General features: G+C 42.1%; 1 protein-coding gene across 4 annotated transcripts in view; it reads left to right on the top strand.

Moving 5' to 3' along the window:
- Positions 1-13,726, top strand: part of LOC117662618 (uncharacterized) — a 31,291-nt gene extending 17,565 nt beyond the window's left edge. For 2 of the 4 annotated variants that reach the window (XM_060691223.2, XM_060691224.2), the window contains exons 3-7: positions 1,256-1,864; positions 2,769-2,883; positions 2,988-3,049; positions 5,834-5,963; positions 8,298-13,726. In XM_060691223.2, coding sequence (XP_060547206.2) covers positions 1,445-1,864; positions 2,769-2,883; positions 2,988-3,049; positions 5,834-5,963; positions 8,298-9,943 — 2,373 coding nt within the window. In that variant the 5' untranslated portion in view covers positions 1,256-1,444 and the 3' untranslated portion in view covers positions 9,944-13,726. Of the gene's footprint in view, positions 1-389; positions 586-1,255; positions 1,865-2,768; positions 2,884-2,987; positions 3,050-5,833; positions 5,964-8,297 lie in introns of all 4 variants that reach the window. The other 2 variants (XM_087884218.1, XM_060691221.2) reach the window with 2 other exon arrangements.
- The last annotated feature ends 3,526 nt before the right edge of the window (positions 13,727-17,252 follow it).

Raw genomic sequence — 17,252 nt, 5'->3', positions numbered from 1 at the left:
CAGCTTAAGTAATGGTGGGTTCCAGTTTTGCCTTTGGCTCTAGGTGGCTGTATATAATCCTATCACAGCATGGGAGCCTGCTCTGTAGTTATACTGATATGCTAATTTCTCCTGATTTGTCTTCCTAAGAAGAGAGGAAAAACCCACCTAGCGGCTTTCTCTCACATTGCATGATTATATACTTACAGCTAACAGGGTACCCCAATAACCTGCTTTTAAATGATCTTCCAACTCAGTTGCTTAATGGAAAGGTAAACTGAGGCAGAACCTAGAGCCATATTTGGCTTTCAATAGCTAAATGTCTGTGGAGATTCTCTGTCATCCAGGTCGTGGTTGTCCCAAAGGTGTTTTTACAAGAGACAACTGAACTTTCTTGTTTTTCTTTGAAGACGTTTCGCTTCTCCTCCAAGAAGCTTCTTTGGCTCTGACTGGATGGTGGAGAATGGAAGGTTGTTTTACAAGGAGAAATTGTTAAGAAAATGCCCTGAAAAAGAAGTTGGCCAACCTACACCTGATCTCCATGTGTAGGCCCTGGATGCTTTTTGTCTCTAGGACCTCCCAGAGGAGCCCTTCAAGCCAATTCAGGTGAGCTTCATGATTAAGAAACAAGAAAATAATGAGGTTGGACAGCCTCCTTCCTCCTTTCTTCCCCAATGGAAAATGCTCCTTTTCTGCCCTCTTGGCATGAGAAGCTGCATTGCATAAGGGATCTTCCATGAGGTGCTCTTGGCCAAGAGAAGGAACAGCTGGAGGGTTGGCTTTCCTGAGGACATCACAAATGTCCTCTTTAGGACCTTCCACTCACTCTCCTTAACCTCTAGAGCTGTGATGGTGAACCTATGGCACGCGTAGCCATATTGGTGGGCACGTGAGCTCAGCTCCGGTATGCCGGCCAGCTGATTTTTGGGCCTTCTGGGCCCACCAGAAGTAGAGAAACAGGCTGTTTCCTGCCTCCGGAGGATCTTGGGAGGTGGTAAGGAAGGCCTGTTTTCTCTCTCCCCAGCCTCCAGAGCCTTTCTAGGAGTCTGGGGAGGGCAAAAACAGCCTTCCCCATCCCCCAGAGGCCCTCTGGAAGCCAGAAATGGCCCATTTGCCAACTTCTGGTCCCACGCATGCACATGAAACACACGCTCCTGGCACACGATGGCAAAAAGGTTAGCCATCACTGCCCTAGAGCTCATCGGAAAAATGTATTGTTTCAGTGGTTAAATCTACACCTTTTAATTCTTGGAACTGATTTTCTTTTCCATCTCAGATACACAAAGTGGAGTCATTTGAACATCTTGGCATACAAAAATTATCTCTTGGGGGGGGGGGAAGAGCTGAAAGGCTTTCTGGCGTCTTTCCAGTGTGTACAAGATCGATCATATGAATTAAAAGGCATTTGGAGATCCACAAGATTTCCTTGGATCCATTTGGAGTTGAGTTTCAGGACAGGGAAAGTATGGAAACACAACCTTTAGCCACTGAGAGAACTGGAAAAGGCCCTGCTATTGTTCAGCCTGAGACCTGTGGGGACATCTGGGCAAGAACTAGGCAGAAGATCCTGGAGGAGGAAACCATCATCTGTTCGGATGTTCAGCCCTGGAACTTAAGGAGCTTCCAATACCAGGAAGCTGAGGGTCCCCGAGGACTTTGCAGCCGACTCCATGACTTTTGTAGGCGATGGCTGAGACCAGAAAAGCACACCAAAGCCCAGGTGCTGGACCTGGTTGTTCTGGAGCAGCTCCTGGCCCTTCTGCCCCTGAAGATGGAGAGCTGGGTGCGGGAGTGTGGAGCAGAGACTAGCGCCCAGGCGGTGGCCCTGGCTGAAGGCTTCCTCCTGAGCCAGGTGGAGGAGCAGAAGAAGCAGGTTGAGTTGCAGGTGAGAAACCTTCATCTGGATAAGAACCCAGAAGGGAATTTAAAAATATGTGTTTGAATTCTTCACCCCTCCTTCGCAGACTTTTCTGGCATTCATAATATGTGGAGATGTGCGGACATTGTACAATTCATTTTTCACTCAGCCTCACTGATGGAGGCTGGGGATTTTCAGGTTGTGTTCAGAGAACAAGGGCCCACTTCATCTTGTGTGATGCCTAATAATAATAATAATAATAATAATAATAATAATAATAATAATAATAATAATAATAATTTTATTTCTATACCACCCTTCTCCCGAAGGACTCAGGGCGGTGTACAGCCAATTTAAAAACACAAGACAAAACAATGATTAAAAATTAAAATAATTAAATAGATTTGGCCCGGTTTAAAACCCCGAAAATTTAAAATACCCCAATTTAAAATTATTATGTTGATAGCCCGGCCTGGCGGAACAACAGGGTCTTCAGTGCGCAGCGAAACACCCGGAGGTCGGAGATCTTACATATTTCCGGAGGCAGTTCATTCCACACAGCTGGGGCTCCCACAGAGAAGGCCCTCCCCCTGGGTGTCGCCAGCCGACATAACTTGGCTGATGGCACCCTGAGGAGACCCTTCTCTGTGGGAGTGAACTGGCCGGTGGGAGGCTATTGGTGGCAGAAGTCGGTCTCGAAGGTACCCGGGTCCTGTGCCATGGAGCGCTTTAAAGGTGATGACCAACACCTTGAATCGCACCCGGAAGACCACTGGGAGCCAGTGCAGTTCGCACAGGAGGGGTGTCACGCGGGCACAACGAGTTGCGCCCATAACCACCCGCGCGGCCGCATTCTGGACCAGTTGGAGCCTCCGAGTGCTCTTCAAGGGGAGCACTTTAATTCTTCTTCTCTCTTGTCTCTTATTTCAAGTCCTTTGCTGTGGAGATCAGCGATCCTGAGGGAAGGAAGAATCCATCAAATCCCTTCCAGGAGACGTTTTTCAGGAGGATCTCTCAGGAAGATCCAAGTCAGGATACCTCAGGAGGTAACTGAAGGTCCTCCCATTCTCCAGAGAAATCCCCGCTATTCTGTAGAATAGCTTGTCCTATTTTGTTAATTTTGCGTGTTAAAATTCTGTCTCCCTCGCAGTGAAGAATAGAATGAAGATAACGCCTGCTTATGATGGAACAAGCGTTGAACCTACAACTCAAGTAAGAGAAGGATAATAAAAAATAAGGCTATTACAGTGTTAGCATCTGTTAAGTAGAGAGTGTTCCTTTTAGTAATTCTTTGACATTCAATTATGTAAGTCTTCTCAATAATAACTGAAATAATCACATTAGCACAGGGGTGTCAAACTCAATTTCATTGAGGGCCGTATCAGCGTTGTGTTTGTCCTCGGGGGCTGGGGTGGGGCGTGGGGGTGTGGCCCAGCTGACTGGGCATGGCCCAGGGGTGTGGCCAGTTCAATATCACTCACAAGCGGGGGGCACCTGTGGGGGCCAGGCAGGGTTGGGGAGGGCATCCATGGATCTGGAATTTCTGGTTTTTCTTTCGAAGACGGTTCGCTTCTCATCCAAGAAGCTTCTTCAGCTTTTCTTCTTCAGAGCTGAAAAAGCTTCTTGGATGAGAAGGAAAATGTCTTCGAAAGAAAAAGCCTGAAAGTCCAGTTACCTCTTGAAAAAGCACCTTTGGGACAACCATGACCTGGATGACTGAGAATCTCCGTAGACACCATATTAAAAGGTAAAGCAGGTCATTAGATTTGAAAGAGGGTGGACAGAAAGAGCATATCATCCAGGCAGTTTTTGCCTGCAAAATAATTTCTAGCACTGATGTTACCTGGTCGGGGTAATGAAAGGTCTGTAAGAAAGGAACCAAGCTCAGAGAGCACCAAGGACCCATCAACATAATTTCTAATCCTTCCATTTGTGGCTGGATTTGGGGTGCAAAGAATCCAGCTTTGCAAAGGATGACAAATGCTCTTCCAAGCAATTTTTGCTCTTTCTTTTCTCTTGCTAAGCCAGCAGTTTATACTGTTAGCAATGTGTCTCTGGATATTGATGGCACCTGATTTAAATCCCTGGCTGCCTCTTGCAGCACTTTTTTTTTTATTATTAAAAAGTTTTACAGAAGGTTTACATATTCCCCCTCTTCCCTACCACCCCCACCCCCTCCCCTCCCTTACCCCACCATCCCTCCCCCCAACCCTTCCCCTTCCCATCCACCCACCTCCCCCCCTCCTCTTCCCAGAACAAATTACAGGGTATAACATTCAACAATCATGATCCATCCTAATCTAAATAATTATAACATTCAGCATCTCTTATTCCTTCAATTCCCTAATTACCCTGCTAACTTAATTACCTAAAAACACACCAAATATCTACATATTTATTTATAACCTATCTGCAACTTCTTATTCCGGTGTTTGCTTTGGATATAATCTATCCATCTTCTCCAGTCCCTTAAGTATCTTTCATTTGAATGTTCCTTCAAGTACGCCGAGATTTTTGCTGTCTCTGCTAGGTTTGTTACTTTCATTGTCCGTCCTTGGATTGTAGGTAGATCTTGCGTCTTCCAATATTGTGCCACTAACAATCTTGCTGCAGTTATTAAATTCAAAATCAAATTAGCCTCTATAACCGTACAATCCGTAACTATACCCAGCAGAAACAACTGTGGTGTAAATTTTAACCTCTTTTTAAGAATTTTTTGTAAAATCCACCAAATTTTTATCCAGAACGCTTTAACCTTTTTACATGTCCACCAAATATGGAAGTATGTAGCATCCTCACAATCACATCTCCAACATTTTGGTTGTACATTCGGGTACATACAAGATAGTTTTTTTGGATCTAGATGCCATCTATAAAACATTTTATAAAAATTCTCCCTTAAGTTTTGCACTTGTGTAAATTTCACATTTCTTACCCATATTTTTTCCCCATGTTTCCATCATTATTGGTTGTTCAAAATTCTGCGCCCATTTTATCATACAATCTTTAACTAGCTCTGTTTCCGAGTCTATCTCTATCAATATATTATACAATCTTTTTATATGCATTGAACTTTGGTCTCTAGTTTGTTTTATTAAATTTTCATCGCTTTGTATAATACTAATTTTCTGATCTTTTCTCCATCTGGCTTGAAGTTGTACATACTGAAACCAAGTTTGAATTATTTTCTCCTCTTTCAACACATTCAAAGGTTTTAATTTTAATATACCTCCCTCCATATTAAGAATATCTGTATATGTAATTACATCCTGTCTGCTTTCTATACTCGTGTTCTCTGTTGCGTGCCTGGGTACTGTCCATATAGGTATCTTTTCATTTAATTTATATTGATATTTCTTCCAGACACGCAGTAAAGCATTCCTCAATATATGGCTCTTAAATGCTCTATCCACCTTTTTATCATACACTAAGTAAGCATGCCAACCATAAACCAAATCATGTCCTTCATTGTTCAGAATCCTTCCATTTGTTAAGTTAATCCAATCACTAATTGCTGATAAGACAGCTGCTTCATAATATAATTTTAAATTGGGCATTTTCAGCTCCCCTCTTTCTCGCATGTCCTGCATTATTTTCAATTTTATCCTTGGTTTCTTACCTTGCCATACAAACTTAAACTCTCGCAGCACTTTGATCGATAATGAAGAAGACTCTTTCTTCTGGGGACACCGCAAGACTTTTATTTAAATGCTAAAAAGAATACTCCTCCCCCATTTTCTTCTTCAAACACAGGACGGGTTGAAGTCACTGATAGGTTTCTGAGGCCCATCTGCCGGTTGATTCTCTTCAGATGCTGAAAATCTGGATGGATGGATGGATAGTTTGTAGGTAGCTGGATAGACAGACAGACAGGGATCCAGTAGAAAGTTGGGATTCCTTTTACCGAATGGCACTGAAAGTGCTTGGGATAATTTAAACAATAGGATAGATCTTGTAAATCCTCCTGGTTTTATAGTGTTGTTTTTCTTTGTTCAGGAGGGTCTTGTATCATTGGAGGAGGTGACTGTGTATTTCTCCAAGGAGGAGTGGTCACAGCTGGATCCAGACCAAAAAGCACTGCATTGGGAAGTCATGCTGGAAAATCATAGAAACCTGGCCTCTCTAGGTAAGAGTTTGCTACGGTCCACTCACAAAATTTGGGAAGACAGTTTTAAATGAGATGAAACGAGCTATTTCTTTTTTCTTTTTGTTATAAGTTTATTAAAGGTATTTTGTTGGAATAAAAGCAATAAAAATTCTGAAAAAGAAATAAGACAGTGTAAGTGATGCATTAACAAGAAAAAAAATAATGAAATTAAAAAAGGAAAGGGGGGGGAAAGATGAAGTAATAAAAAAAGTTATAACTTAGCCTCTCTAAGGTTAGATCATAGTTTTCTCCTTCATGTAATTTATCCCTTCTAATCTTCAAACAACTTCACTTTTTTTTTCTTTTTTCAGCAAAAAGTCCTTCAGGGGTTTTCCAATCACTAATCAATACAGATATTAGCCTTTCTCTAATCACAGAAGTCAATTTCGTCATCTTTGAGAATTCTGTCATTTTCGCCAACCATTCTACCATTATTGTAGAATGTATTGTATACCCTCCAACTTTGGTGGTAAAAACAGTCTCACTGTGATCATCACACTCAGAAACTATCTCATGACTATTTTCCAGCTTCCTGTTCCTTAGTCCCAACATAAAGTGTTCTGATTTCAGTTGGATGTTGATCTTGAAAGTTTTCTGTATCATTGAATGTCTTTCAATCCAAAACGAGCCTTCTGCTTGTCCACATTTCCAGTATAAGTTTGAGTTACCTTTATACATTTTAGAACGTTTTTCTGGTATCCTATACCAATGGTATATCTGTATATATAAAAGTGAAAACCACTCATGCATTAATTACAAAATCTCCAGAACCATAAAGCCTACAAACTTGAAATTTGCCATGTATGTTCCTCTTGGCTTCTAGGTGCTCACTAAGAAAGGATTTTTCAAAATGACCATCTCCCCGTTTCATAAAGAAGGGGATAGGAGAGGATCTATAGGGCCAGCCTGAGGGAGAGAAGCGAGTAGGATAAGAGAGGATCTATGGGGCCATCCTGAGGGAGAGAAGGGGAGAGGAGAGGATCTATGGGGCAAGCCTGAGGGAGAGAAGGGGATAGAGAGGAGAGGCTTCTGTGGGGCAAGCCTGAGGGAGAGAAGTGGAGAGGAGAGGCCAATCATAACTACTCACTAATTTTCAAACTCTAAGTGTCGCTTTATCAAGCCCGATCACATAGTTTAGTAGCGGAGCATGGCCATTCAGCTAGTCACTTTATAAAAGTTGCCCTTTAGATTATAACATCATGTACATTTCAGTGCTAACAATCACATATTTTCCCGCTGTTACATCTATATATTATGATACAACGTCTTTGCTCGTTGTATCATACATTTTAAACCTATTTGTAGCTTTTAGGTATTACATGTTTATTTTTTCTGTCATTAAGATTCAAATTCTGTTTTATGTTGTTGAATAACATAGGTCCATTTTCCCCACCTTGAATCTGTCCGATAACAATATGAAAACCATATTGTGGGACAACTATACCCTTCTGCCATCAGATGCTCTTGATTTCATTTGCTATTGCCTTGGTGAAGTTCTGATGGCTCCGAACATGTTATCCATTGTCTTTGCCTTCTGCTTCTCTTCTGTAAGATGCTCCTTGTGCCGAGAGCCATGAAGTTATTTTGAAGCACAGTCTGGATTTATATCTGTTTCATGTTCTCAGTTGGCACTTCTAACATACTGGTTTTTAAAATATAGATTAATCCTAACTTAGAATAACAGAGTTGGAAGGGACCTTGGAGGTCTTCTAGTCCAACCCCCTGCTCAGGCAGGATACCCTATACCATTTCAGACAAACGGTTATCCAATCTCTTCTTTAAAACTTCCAGTGTTGGCACATTTACAACTTCTGGAGGCAAGTTGTTCCACTGATTAATTGTTCTCACTGCCAGGAAATGTCTCCTTAGTTCTAGGTTGCTTCTCTCCTTGATTAGTTTCCCCCCATTGCTTCTTGTCCATCCCTCAGGTGCTTTGGAGAATAGCTTGACTCCCTCTTCTTTCTGGCAGCCCCTGAGATATTGGAACACTGCTATCATGTCATCCCGGTCCTTCTTTTAATCAGAGTAGACATACCCAGTTCCAGGAACTGTTCTTTATGCTTTAGCCTCCAGGCCCCTAATCATCTTGGTTGCTCTTCTCTGCACTCTTTCTAGAGTTCATTGTACCACAAATATCGATGCCATCCAAATCTTAGGTCACGCTCTTCTAAGTCCAAGTCAAATTTTCAAAGGCCATCTCTGCGTCTAAGAAGATTGATGTAGTTTGTTTTGCATTATATTCCAGCTTCCTGCAGATTGCACTTTCCCCCTAATCTTGCTATTATTTTCATTTTTTTTTCTTTTCCTGTGAAGGTAATAATGGGGAAGAAGATGAAGATTCTGGGGAACTATTCCGAACAATTACTTCTGGAGATAGTATGGAGAACCCTAAAATTCAAATGGAAGTAGAAAGCTGTGAGAGAAATCAGTCAAATAATTGGAATCAGGAAAGCTCACCGTCTCTTTATGCTCCAATGCAAGATTTTGTTGCCCAACAAGGAAAAACAAATAAAAAATCTATTGGGAATAACATGAAACTATTCAGAGACAAATTAGATGTAGATAAACACGATCAAGCCAAAACCAAAGGAGAAGATTATATATGCAGAGACAATGGAAAAAATGACAAACAGACTTTCTTTTTTCCTCATGAAAATGGGTCTGGTACTTCTCAAAAAAGGACCTACGCGGAGGAGAAGATATATAAATGCATGGAGTGCGGGAAAACCTTTATCAAGAACAATCTAATTACAAATCATAAAAGGATCCACACAGGAGAGAAGCCCTGTCAATGCATGGAATGTGGAAAGAGTTTTATTCACAGCAGACAACTTAGTTCACATAAAAGGATCCACAAACGGGACAAGCCTTACAAATGTACGGACTGTGAAGAGAGCTTCAGCAAAGAGAGAAAACTTACTCTCCATAAAACGATCCACACAGGGGAAAGTCCTTATAAATGCATGGAGTGTGGGAAGATCTTTACTCAGATGTCTAACCTTAAGTCACATGAAATGATCCACACAGGAGAGAAGCCCTATAAATGCGTGGAGTGTGGAAAGAGCTTTACTACGAACACTCACCTTATTTACCATACTAGGACCCACACAGGAGAGAAGCCCTATAAATGCATGGAGTGTGGAAAGAGCTTCTCTCATGGTAATTCTCTTTCTTCCCATTACTGGATCCATACAGGGGAGAAGCCGTATAAGTGCACAGAGTGTGGAAAGAGCTTCTGTGAAAATTCTTCTCTTACTGTTCATAAAAGGATCCACACAGGAGAGAGGCCCTATAAATGCACAGAATGTGGAAAGAGCTTCCCTAAGAGCAGTGAACTTGTTTCCCATAAAAAGATCCACACGGGGGAGAGGCCACACAAATGCATGGAGTGTGGAAAGAGCTTTACTAAGAACAGTCAACTTATTTACCATAGTAGGGTCCATACAGGGGAGAAGCCCTATAAATGCATGGAGTGTGGAAAGAGCTTTACTAGGAACATTCTACTTATTTACCATAGTAGTATCCATACAGGGGAGACGCCCTATAAATGCACAGAGTGTGGAAAGAGCTTTACTACGAACAGTCAACTTATTTCCCATAGTAGGGTCCATACAGGGGAGAAGCCATATAAGTGCACAGAGTGTGGAAAGAGCTTCTCTCAAAGATCTTCTCTTAATGTTCATAAAAGGATCCACACAAGAGAGAAGCCCTATAAATGCATGGAGTGTGGAAAGAGCTTTACTAAGAACAGTCAACTTATTTCCCATAGTAGGGTCCATACAGGGGAGAAGCCATATAAGTGCACAGAGTGTGGAAGGAGCTTCTCTCAAAGTTCTTCTCTTAATATTCATAAAAGGATCCACACAGGAGAGAAGCCCTATAAATGCATGGAGTGTGGAATGAGCTTCTCTCATCGTAATTCTCTTGCTTCCCATGACTGGATCCATGCTGTTGTGTAATGATGAAGACAAAGCAACATTCCTAGGTCAGCCAGAGACAGTTTTATTGCGCAAGGTTCAGAGCCAGTTTTGTACATGAAGCTTTGAACAAGGAGAGAATTCTGATACAACTGGTTTTATACATTTCTAAGACAAAGGATTCTGTTAACTCAGCAGTTTATATGGTCATATACATTCGTTATATTTACTTGACATTTCCTAATTACTAAAGTTTTACATTATCCTTGCCAAACAATCATAATTCTTCTGTAAATTACTGGAGCATAGATTCAAATTATCTTCTGTTGATAAACGACTTCTAGCTCATGTGGATACCCTTGACCTAACCAACCTTTAAGCTGTATGTCATTAGAATGTTCCTATCATCTGACAACTTAGAGGCCTCCTAAAGGTATCAAAAGGATTTTGGCTGACTTTGTACTTTTTCCAACCGGATGCATTTCCTGCTTTTAGAATAGAGTGAATAGAAAGTTATCCAGTGGTCATGTATCAGATCCCGCTTCATCTACATTAATACAGGGGAGAAGCCGTATAAGTGCACAGAGTGTGGAAAGAGCTTCTGTGAAAATTCTTCTCTTACTGTTCATAAAAGGATCCACACAGGAGAGACGCCCTATAAATGTATGGAATGTGGAAAGAGCTTCCCTAGGAGCAGTGACCTTGTTTTCCATAAAATGATCCATACAGGAGAGAAGCCACACAAATGCATGGAGTGTGGAAAGAGCTTTACTACGAACACTCTACTTATTTACCATAGTAGTATCCATACAGGGGAGAAGCCACACAAATGCATGGAGTGTGGAAAGAGCTTTACTAAGAGCAGTCAACTTATTTACCATAATAGGGTCCATACAGGGGAGAAGCCCTATAAATGCATGGAGTGTGGAAAGAGCTTTACTACAAACACTCTACTCGTTTACCATAGTAGAATCCATATGGGGGAGAAGCCTTATAAATGCATGGAATGTGGAAAGTCCTTTTCTCAGGGCTCTTGTCTTAATTCCCATAACAAGATCCACACGGGAGAATCCATATAAATCTGTGAAACATGGGGGCAGAGCCTCCTGCCGCTACTACCGGTTCGCCTGATCCAGGCCAAACTGGTAGCAACCCACCGATAGATCCAGTTGAATATGAATCCATATAAATTGTAGATTTAGTTGTTGAAATTTAAGCATTTTCTATTTACACATATGAGCGCCCGTTACTTGTCCCAGCTTCTGCCAACCTAGCAGTTCGAAAGCACGTAAAAAATGCAAGTAGAAAAATAGGGACCACCTTTGGTGGGAAAGTAACAGCGTTCTGTGCACCTTTGGCATTGAGTCATGCCGGCCACATGACCACGGAGACGTCTTTGGACAGCGCTGGCTCTTCGGCTTTGAAACGGAGATGAACGGGAACGACTAGCACATATGTGCAAGGGGAACCTTTACCTTTACCTTTTTATTTACATAATGCTGAATTAGGAAAAGTTTTTTTAAAAAATCTGATCTTCATAAGTGGAGCTCCAGAGAACTGAATTTACCAATTGAAACCAAATAATAGGTACGTGTTTTAATTTTGAAAAGTGGATTTTTACTGTCATTTGAAGGTCTTCAATGCTATTTCACATGAATAGGAGAAAATATTTTTTTCTTCATGTTTATCCCATTTTCCATCTGATCATGATAGAGAAGGCCGAAATCCCCCCAAAAGTGCTATAAATGTTTAATTTTTGAGAACAAGACATGGGTTAACTAACAAAATGTCATTCCAGGCATGGGACAAGGCATACCGTATTTTCCGGCGTATAAGACGACTTTTTAACACATGAAAATCTTCTCAAAAGTCGGGGGTCGTCTTATACGCCGGGTGTAGTTCTCCTGTAACCAGGCAGACCAGCCCGAAAGGCTCTGACGAGCCTTAAATGGCTCTGGCGATCCCAGCTCTGGCGATCCCAGCTGAGTTCCCTGCAACTCAGCTGGGATCGCCAGAAACCACGTAAAAGGGAAAAAGTTTTTTACCTTTTACTCTGAGGATCCCAGCTCTGACGATCCCAGCTGAGTTCCCTGCAACTCAGCTGGGATCGCCAGAAACCACGTAAAAGGAAAAAAGTTTTTTCCCTTTTACTCTGAGGATCCCAGCTCTGACGATCCCAGCTGAGTTCCCTGCAACTCAGTTGGGATCGCCAGAAACCACGTAAAAGGGAAAAAGTTTTTTCCCTTTTACTCTGAGGATCCCAGCTCTGACGATCCCAGCTGAGTTCCCTGCAACTCAGCTGGGATCGCCAGAAACCACGTAAAAGGGAAAAAGTTTTTTCCCTTTTACTCTGAGGATCCCAGCTCTGACGATCCCAGCTGAGTTCCCTGCAACTCAGTTGGGATCGCCAGAAACCACGTAAAAGGGAAAAAGTTTTTTCCCTTTTACTCTGAGGATCCCAGCTCTGACGATCCCAGCTGAGTTCCCTGCAACTCAGCTGGGATGGCCAGAGCCATGTAAAAGGGAAAAAGTTTTCCCCCTCCAGCTTGCTTACCTCAGCTGCTAATCACAACGCTTGCCTTGCTTTGCTTGCTTGAATCTATTCAGGCAAGCAAGCAACTCCCTGCCTGCAATCAAGCAAGGAGTTAGTTGTGGACTTCAACTCCCAGAATTCCTCAGCCAGCAAAGCAAAGCTGGCTGAGGAATTCTGGGAGTTGAAGTCTACAAGTCTTAAAGTTGCCAAGGTTGGAGACCCCTGTTCTATCGGGTAAGTTTTTTTCCCCTTTGGGAGCTTTAAAAAAAATAGTCAATTGGGGTTTTTTTAGTTGTTCTTTTTTAGACCTAGCCATTTAGGAAGCCATTTAGGAAGTTTTAAATTTAGCTTTCATATAAAAATTAAAATAAAATAAAATAAAATAATTGTGCAGCTTTCTGAGATTTAGTGTGTTTCTGTAGTGTTTCACTCCAACTACACAAACACACAAAATCTCACAAAGCTGTATGTGGAATTTTGTGTGTGTAAAGTGTGAAAGTTGGTTTTTTGGACTTTTTGTGGCTGTGTGAGGTTCCTGCTTGTTGCAGGGGCCATTTTGGGTCTAGCACAGCTGCTTTTACATTGTGGGTGAGCCAGTTGTGTTGTGTTGTGTGCGTTTAGAGTGTGAAAGTTTTTTGGGGGGGCTTTTTGTGGCTGTGTGAGGTTCCTGCTTGTTGCAGGGGCCATTTTGGGTCTAGCACAGCTGCTTTTACATTGTGGGTGAGCCAGTTGTGTTGTGTTGTGTGCGTTTAGAGTGTGAAAGTTTTTTGGGGGGGCTTTTTGTGGCTGTGTGAGGTTCCTGCTTGTTACAGGGGCCATTTTGGGTCTAGCACAGCTGCTTTTACATTGTAGGTGAGCCAGTTGATGTTTTTTTAATTTTTATTTGGTGTGCATTGGAAGAGGGGCAGTCTTATATGGCAAGTATAGCCCAAACCCTATATTTTAACAGGAAAAGTTGGGGGTCGTCTTATACGCCCAGTCGTCTTATACACCGGAAAATACGGTAAATCAGGAAAGACTTGGAGAAATTATAGCTAAATACGAATTGTCGATATAAATTTTATGCTCAGGAGGTTATCTAATGAATAGATTAATTAAAACATTTTACATTTAAACTTTTTATATATAATTCTTGGGGTGAAGGGGGACCTTTATTTGTCCATTATTTTCTCCACTTTTTTTAACTTTGAAGAAAGTATTTCTGCATTATGTAGTTGTATTAGTTTTATTTGTACACTATAACCTTCAATAAAAGTATTGGGGGAAATGCTAATAAAGTCTATATTTCAGTCTCTCACTCTCTCTCTCTCTCTCTCTCTCACACACACACAGAGGTCCTAGCTGATCAATATATTCTAACTTACGGGACCGCCTTCTGCCACCGATAGCCTCCCACCGGCCAGTACGCTCCCACAGAGAGGGCCTCCTCAGGGTGCCGTCGGCCAGACAATGTCGGCTGGCGACTCCCAGGGGGAGGGCCTTCTCTGTAGCAGCACCTGCCCTCTGGAACGACCTGCCCCGGAGATACGTAGGATCCCTGATCTCTGGGCTTTTCGCCGTGCCCTTAAAACTTTTTTATTTCATCATGCCGGGCTGCCTTGACCCCCCCTTAGATATTTTTAGATATTTTTAATTGTAATTTGGTTTTAATAGGGGTGTTTTTAAATTTTATTTTTGCCAATTCTTGTTTAATTTCTTTTAAATATTTTTAAATTTTGTATGTGATGTTTTTACTTGGCTGTTCACCGCCCTGAGTCCAGTAGGAGAAGGGCGGTATAAAAATCGAATTAAATAAATAAATAAATAAAACACTCTCTTAACTTTAGCCTTTTCTGGCCCTTGGTACACCTATTGCTGCATTGAAATTAGCTAAGACTTTGAAGAAAGTATTTCCGCATTATGTAGTTGTATTAGTTTTATTTGTACACTATAACCTTCAATTTGTATGTTTTTTAATTTTGGCTGTTCACCGCCCTGAGTGCCTTCTGGGAGAAGGGCAGTATACAAATTAAATAAATAAATAAATAAAATTATTGGGGGAAATGCTAATAAAGTCTATATTTCAGTCTCTCACTCTCTCTCACACACACACAGAGGTCCTAGCTGATCAATATATTCTAAGACTCTCTTAAATTTAGCCTTTTCTGGCCCTTGGTACACCTATTGCTGCATTGAAATTAGCTAAGAATTTTTGCATAAAGACAAATGGAAACAATGTTGCTTGATAAATCACCATTAATGCTGGCTAAAAATGGAACCCCAAATGAAGACATGGGACAAGGCAATGATGCGAACAGGAAACCTGGGAAAGAGATGTGCTTAAAATACATTTAGAGCTGGATGATTATGCTGAAGTATAAATATTTTGGCTTGAATCGATAAAGTAATGCATGAGAAAAAGGGAATTTAGAAGGGAGGGGGGCTGCTATGTTACTGGAAATAGAGAGTAAATGTGCTGATTGTCAACACCCCCTCTCCAATTAAAAACTCTGAGGCAAGCATTTTCTCAAAGTTCCATTTATTATGTTGTGGATTTAATAAGACCAACACAACTTTTCGGGGTTAATCAGAGACAATGTATATTGCGCAATAGGTTCAAAGCTCTGTACATGAAGCGTTGAACAAAGACAGAAATTAGGTACCATGGTTTTTATACCCTTCTAGACAAAGGATTCTGTTAACTCAGCAGTTTATGTGATCATATACATTTGTCATATTTAATTGACACTTCCCAATTACCGTTTCATTTTATTCTTTGCCAACAGTCATAAGTCTTTTTGCCAATTACTGAAGCATAGATTCAAATTATCTCTTGTTAATATTACATGTGGTCATACTTGATCTCTTTAACCTTCATACTGTATATCACCAAATGTCTCTTATCTCTGACAACTGAGGGGCCCCTTCTTCTGAATGTTTCTACTTCAAAGGAATTCTCTCCTTTCAACTGGAGTATAATTGGCTTCCCTCAAACAAGCACATTTCCTTTCCTACGATACTATGAATAAAGGGGGCCCTTCAGTGATCATCCAGCAGGACCCGCATTTACCTACCTACATTAATTAGAGTAGGTATACTGGCACATCTGGGAAAACCGGAATCTGAGAGTTCCGGGTTTTCCCTCAGTAATTCAAAACCCCCCAAACCATCCCCTTAATCATCAGTCGATCACATGCTCCAATCAGTATTCATCCCATCTCGAGACAGCACTCCAACCACTCCTTCTCCAGATGCAGGATCGTCCTGACCTTGACCGAAAGGAAGAATGGTATTTTGTCTAAAACCAATCCCTCTCTGAAAATCTCCCCTCCTACTTTCCCAAGCTGACACTGATGATTGTTAAGTATGCCAATCTATTCATAAGCAAAGAGCAAACAGGGACCCCAGATAAGCAACACAATTAGGCAAGCCAAAACTTGACAAGATTAACTCAGATAAACACCTAGGACCGTGACGGCGAACGTATGGCACGCGTGCCACAGGTGGCACACGGAGCCTTATTGGTGGGCACGCGAGCGTTGCCCTAGCTCAGCTCCAGCACGCATGCACGCTCTGGTCAGCTGATTTTTGGGCCTTCTGGGCCCACCGGAAGCCAGCAAAGGGGCTGTTTCTGGCCTCCGGGGATGGTGGGGAAGGCTGTTTTCGCCCTCCCCAGGCTCCTAAAAAGTCTCTGGAGCCTGGGGAGGGCAAAAAAACAGGCCTACCGGGTCCACCGTGCCATCACATGCTAAAAGCGGGGGGAACATGGGGGGGGGTCATGCACATGCGTAGGGGAGCAGGGTGTATAAAATTATCGGTGTGGGCACGCACGCACATGACTGTCCCACAATCCCCCACTTTTGGCACGCGATGGCAAAAAGGTTAGCCATCGCTGACCTAGGATTTGCATTTCCCCTTTTGCCTGTAGAGCAGTGGTTCTCAACCTTCCTAATGTCGCGACCCTTTAATACAGTTCCTCATGTTGTGGTGACCCCCAACCATAAAATTATTTTCGTTGCTACTTCATAACTGTAATTTTTTACTACCGGTTCTGTGGGAGTGGCTTATTTTGTGGGCGTGGCTTGGAGGTCATGTGACTGGGTGGGCATGGCTACCTGGTCATGTGACCGGGTGGCCATAGCTATGTGTATAGGGACTACTCAGAGGGCTGAAAAAAGACATTTCTGACAGGTTCTCGCACTTTTGACTGGTCCTCACACTTACGACCATCCTCACATTTATGCAGGTGCAGCATTCATAACAACCATGTCACTCATTTCACAACTGCTTCTCTTCACCATGGTGACAAGATAGGGCAAAAACGTAAAATGTGAGGACAGTTGTAAGTTCGAGGACTGGTAAAGTACGAGGACCAGTCAAAAATAACTTTTTCAGCCCTCTGAGTAGTCCATGTGCACAAAAGGACTACCCAGAGGGCTGAAAAAAATGATTTTTGACAGGTCCTCACACTTTTGACCGGTCTTCGCACTTATGACTGGTCATCATTTATGCCCATTGTAGCATTCTTAACAACTGTGTCACTCATTTCACAACTGCTTCTCTTCACCATGGTGACGAGATAGGGCAAAAACGTAAAATGTGAGGACAGTCGTAAGTGCGAGGACCAGTCAAAAAAAATATAAGTGTACAGAGTGTGGAAAGAGCTTCTCTCAAAGTTCTTCTCTTAATTTTCATAAAAGGAGCCACACAGGAGAGACACCCTATAAATGTATGGAATGTGGAAAGAGCTTCCCTAGGAACAGTGACCTTGTTTTCCATAAAATGATCCACGCAGGAGAGAAGCCACACAAATGCATGGAGTGTGGAAAGAGCTTTACT

The sequence above is a fragment of the Pantherophis guttatus genome, chromosome 2 (genome assembly GCF_059756535.1).
Source record: "Pantherophis guttatus breed Tessera chromosome 2, ASM5975653v1, whole genome shotgun sequence".
NCBI lineage: Eukaryota > Metazoa > Chordata > Lepidosauria > Squamata > Colubridae > Pantherophis > Pantherophis guttatus.
This window is presented reverse-complemented; position numbering and strand designations above follow the sequence as displayed.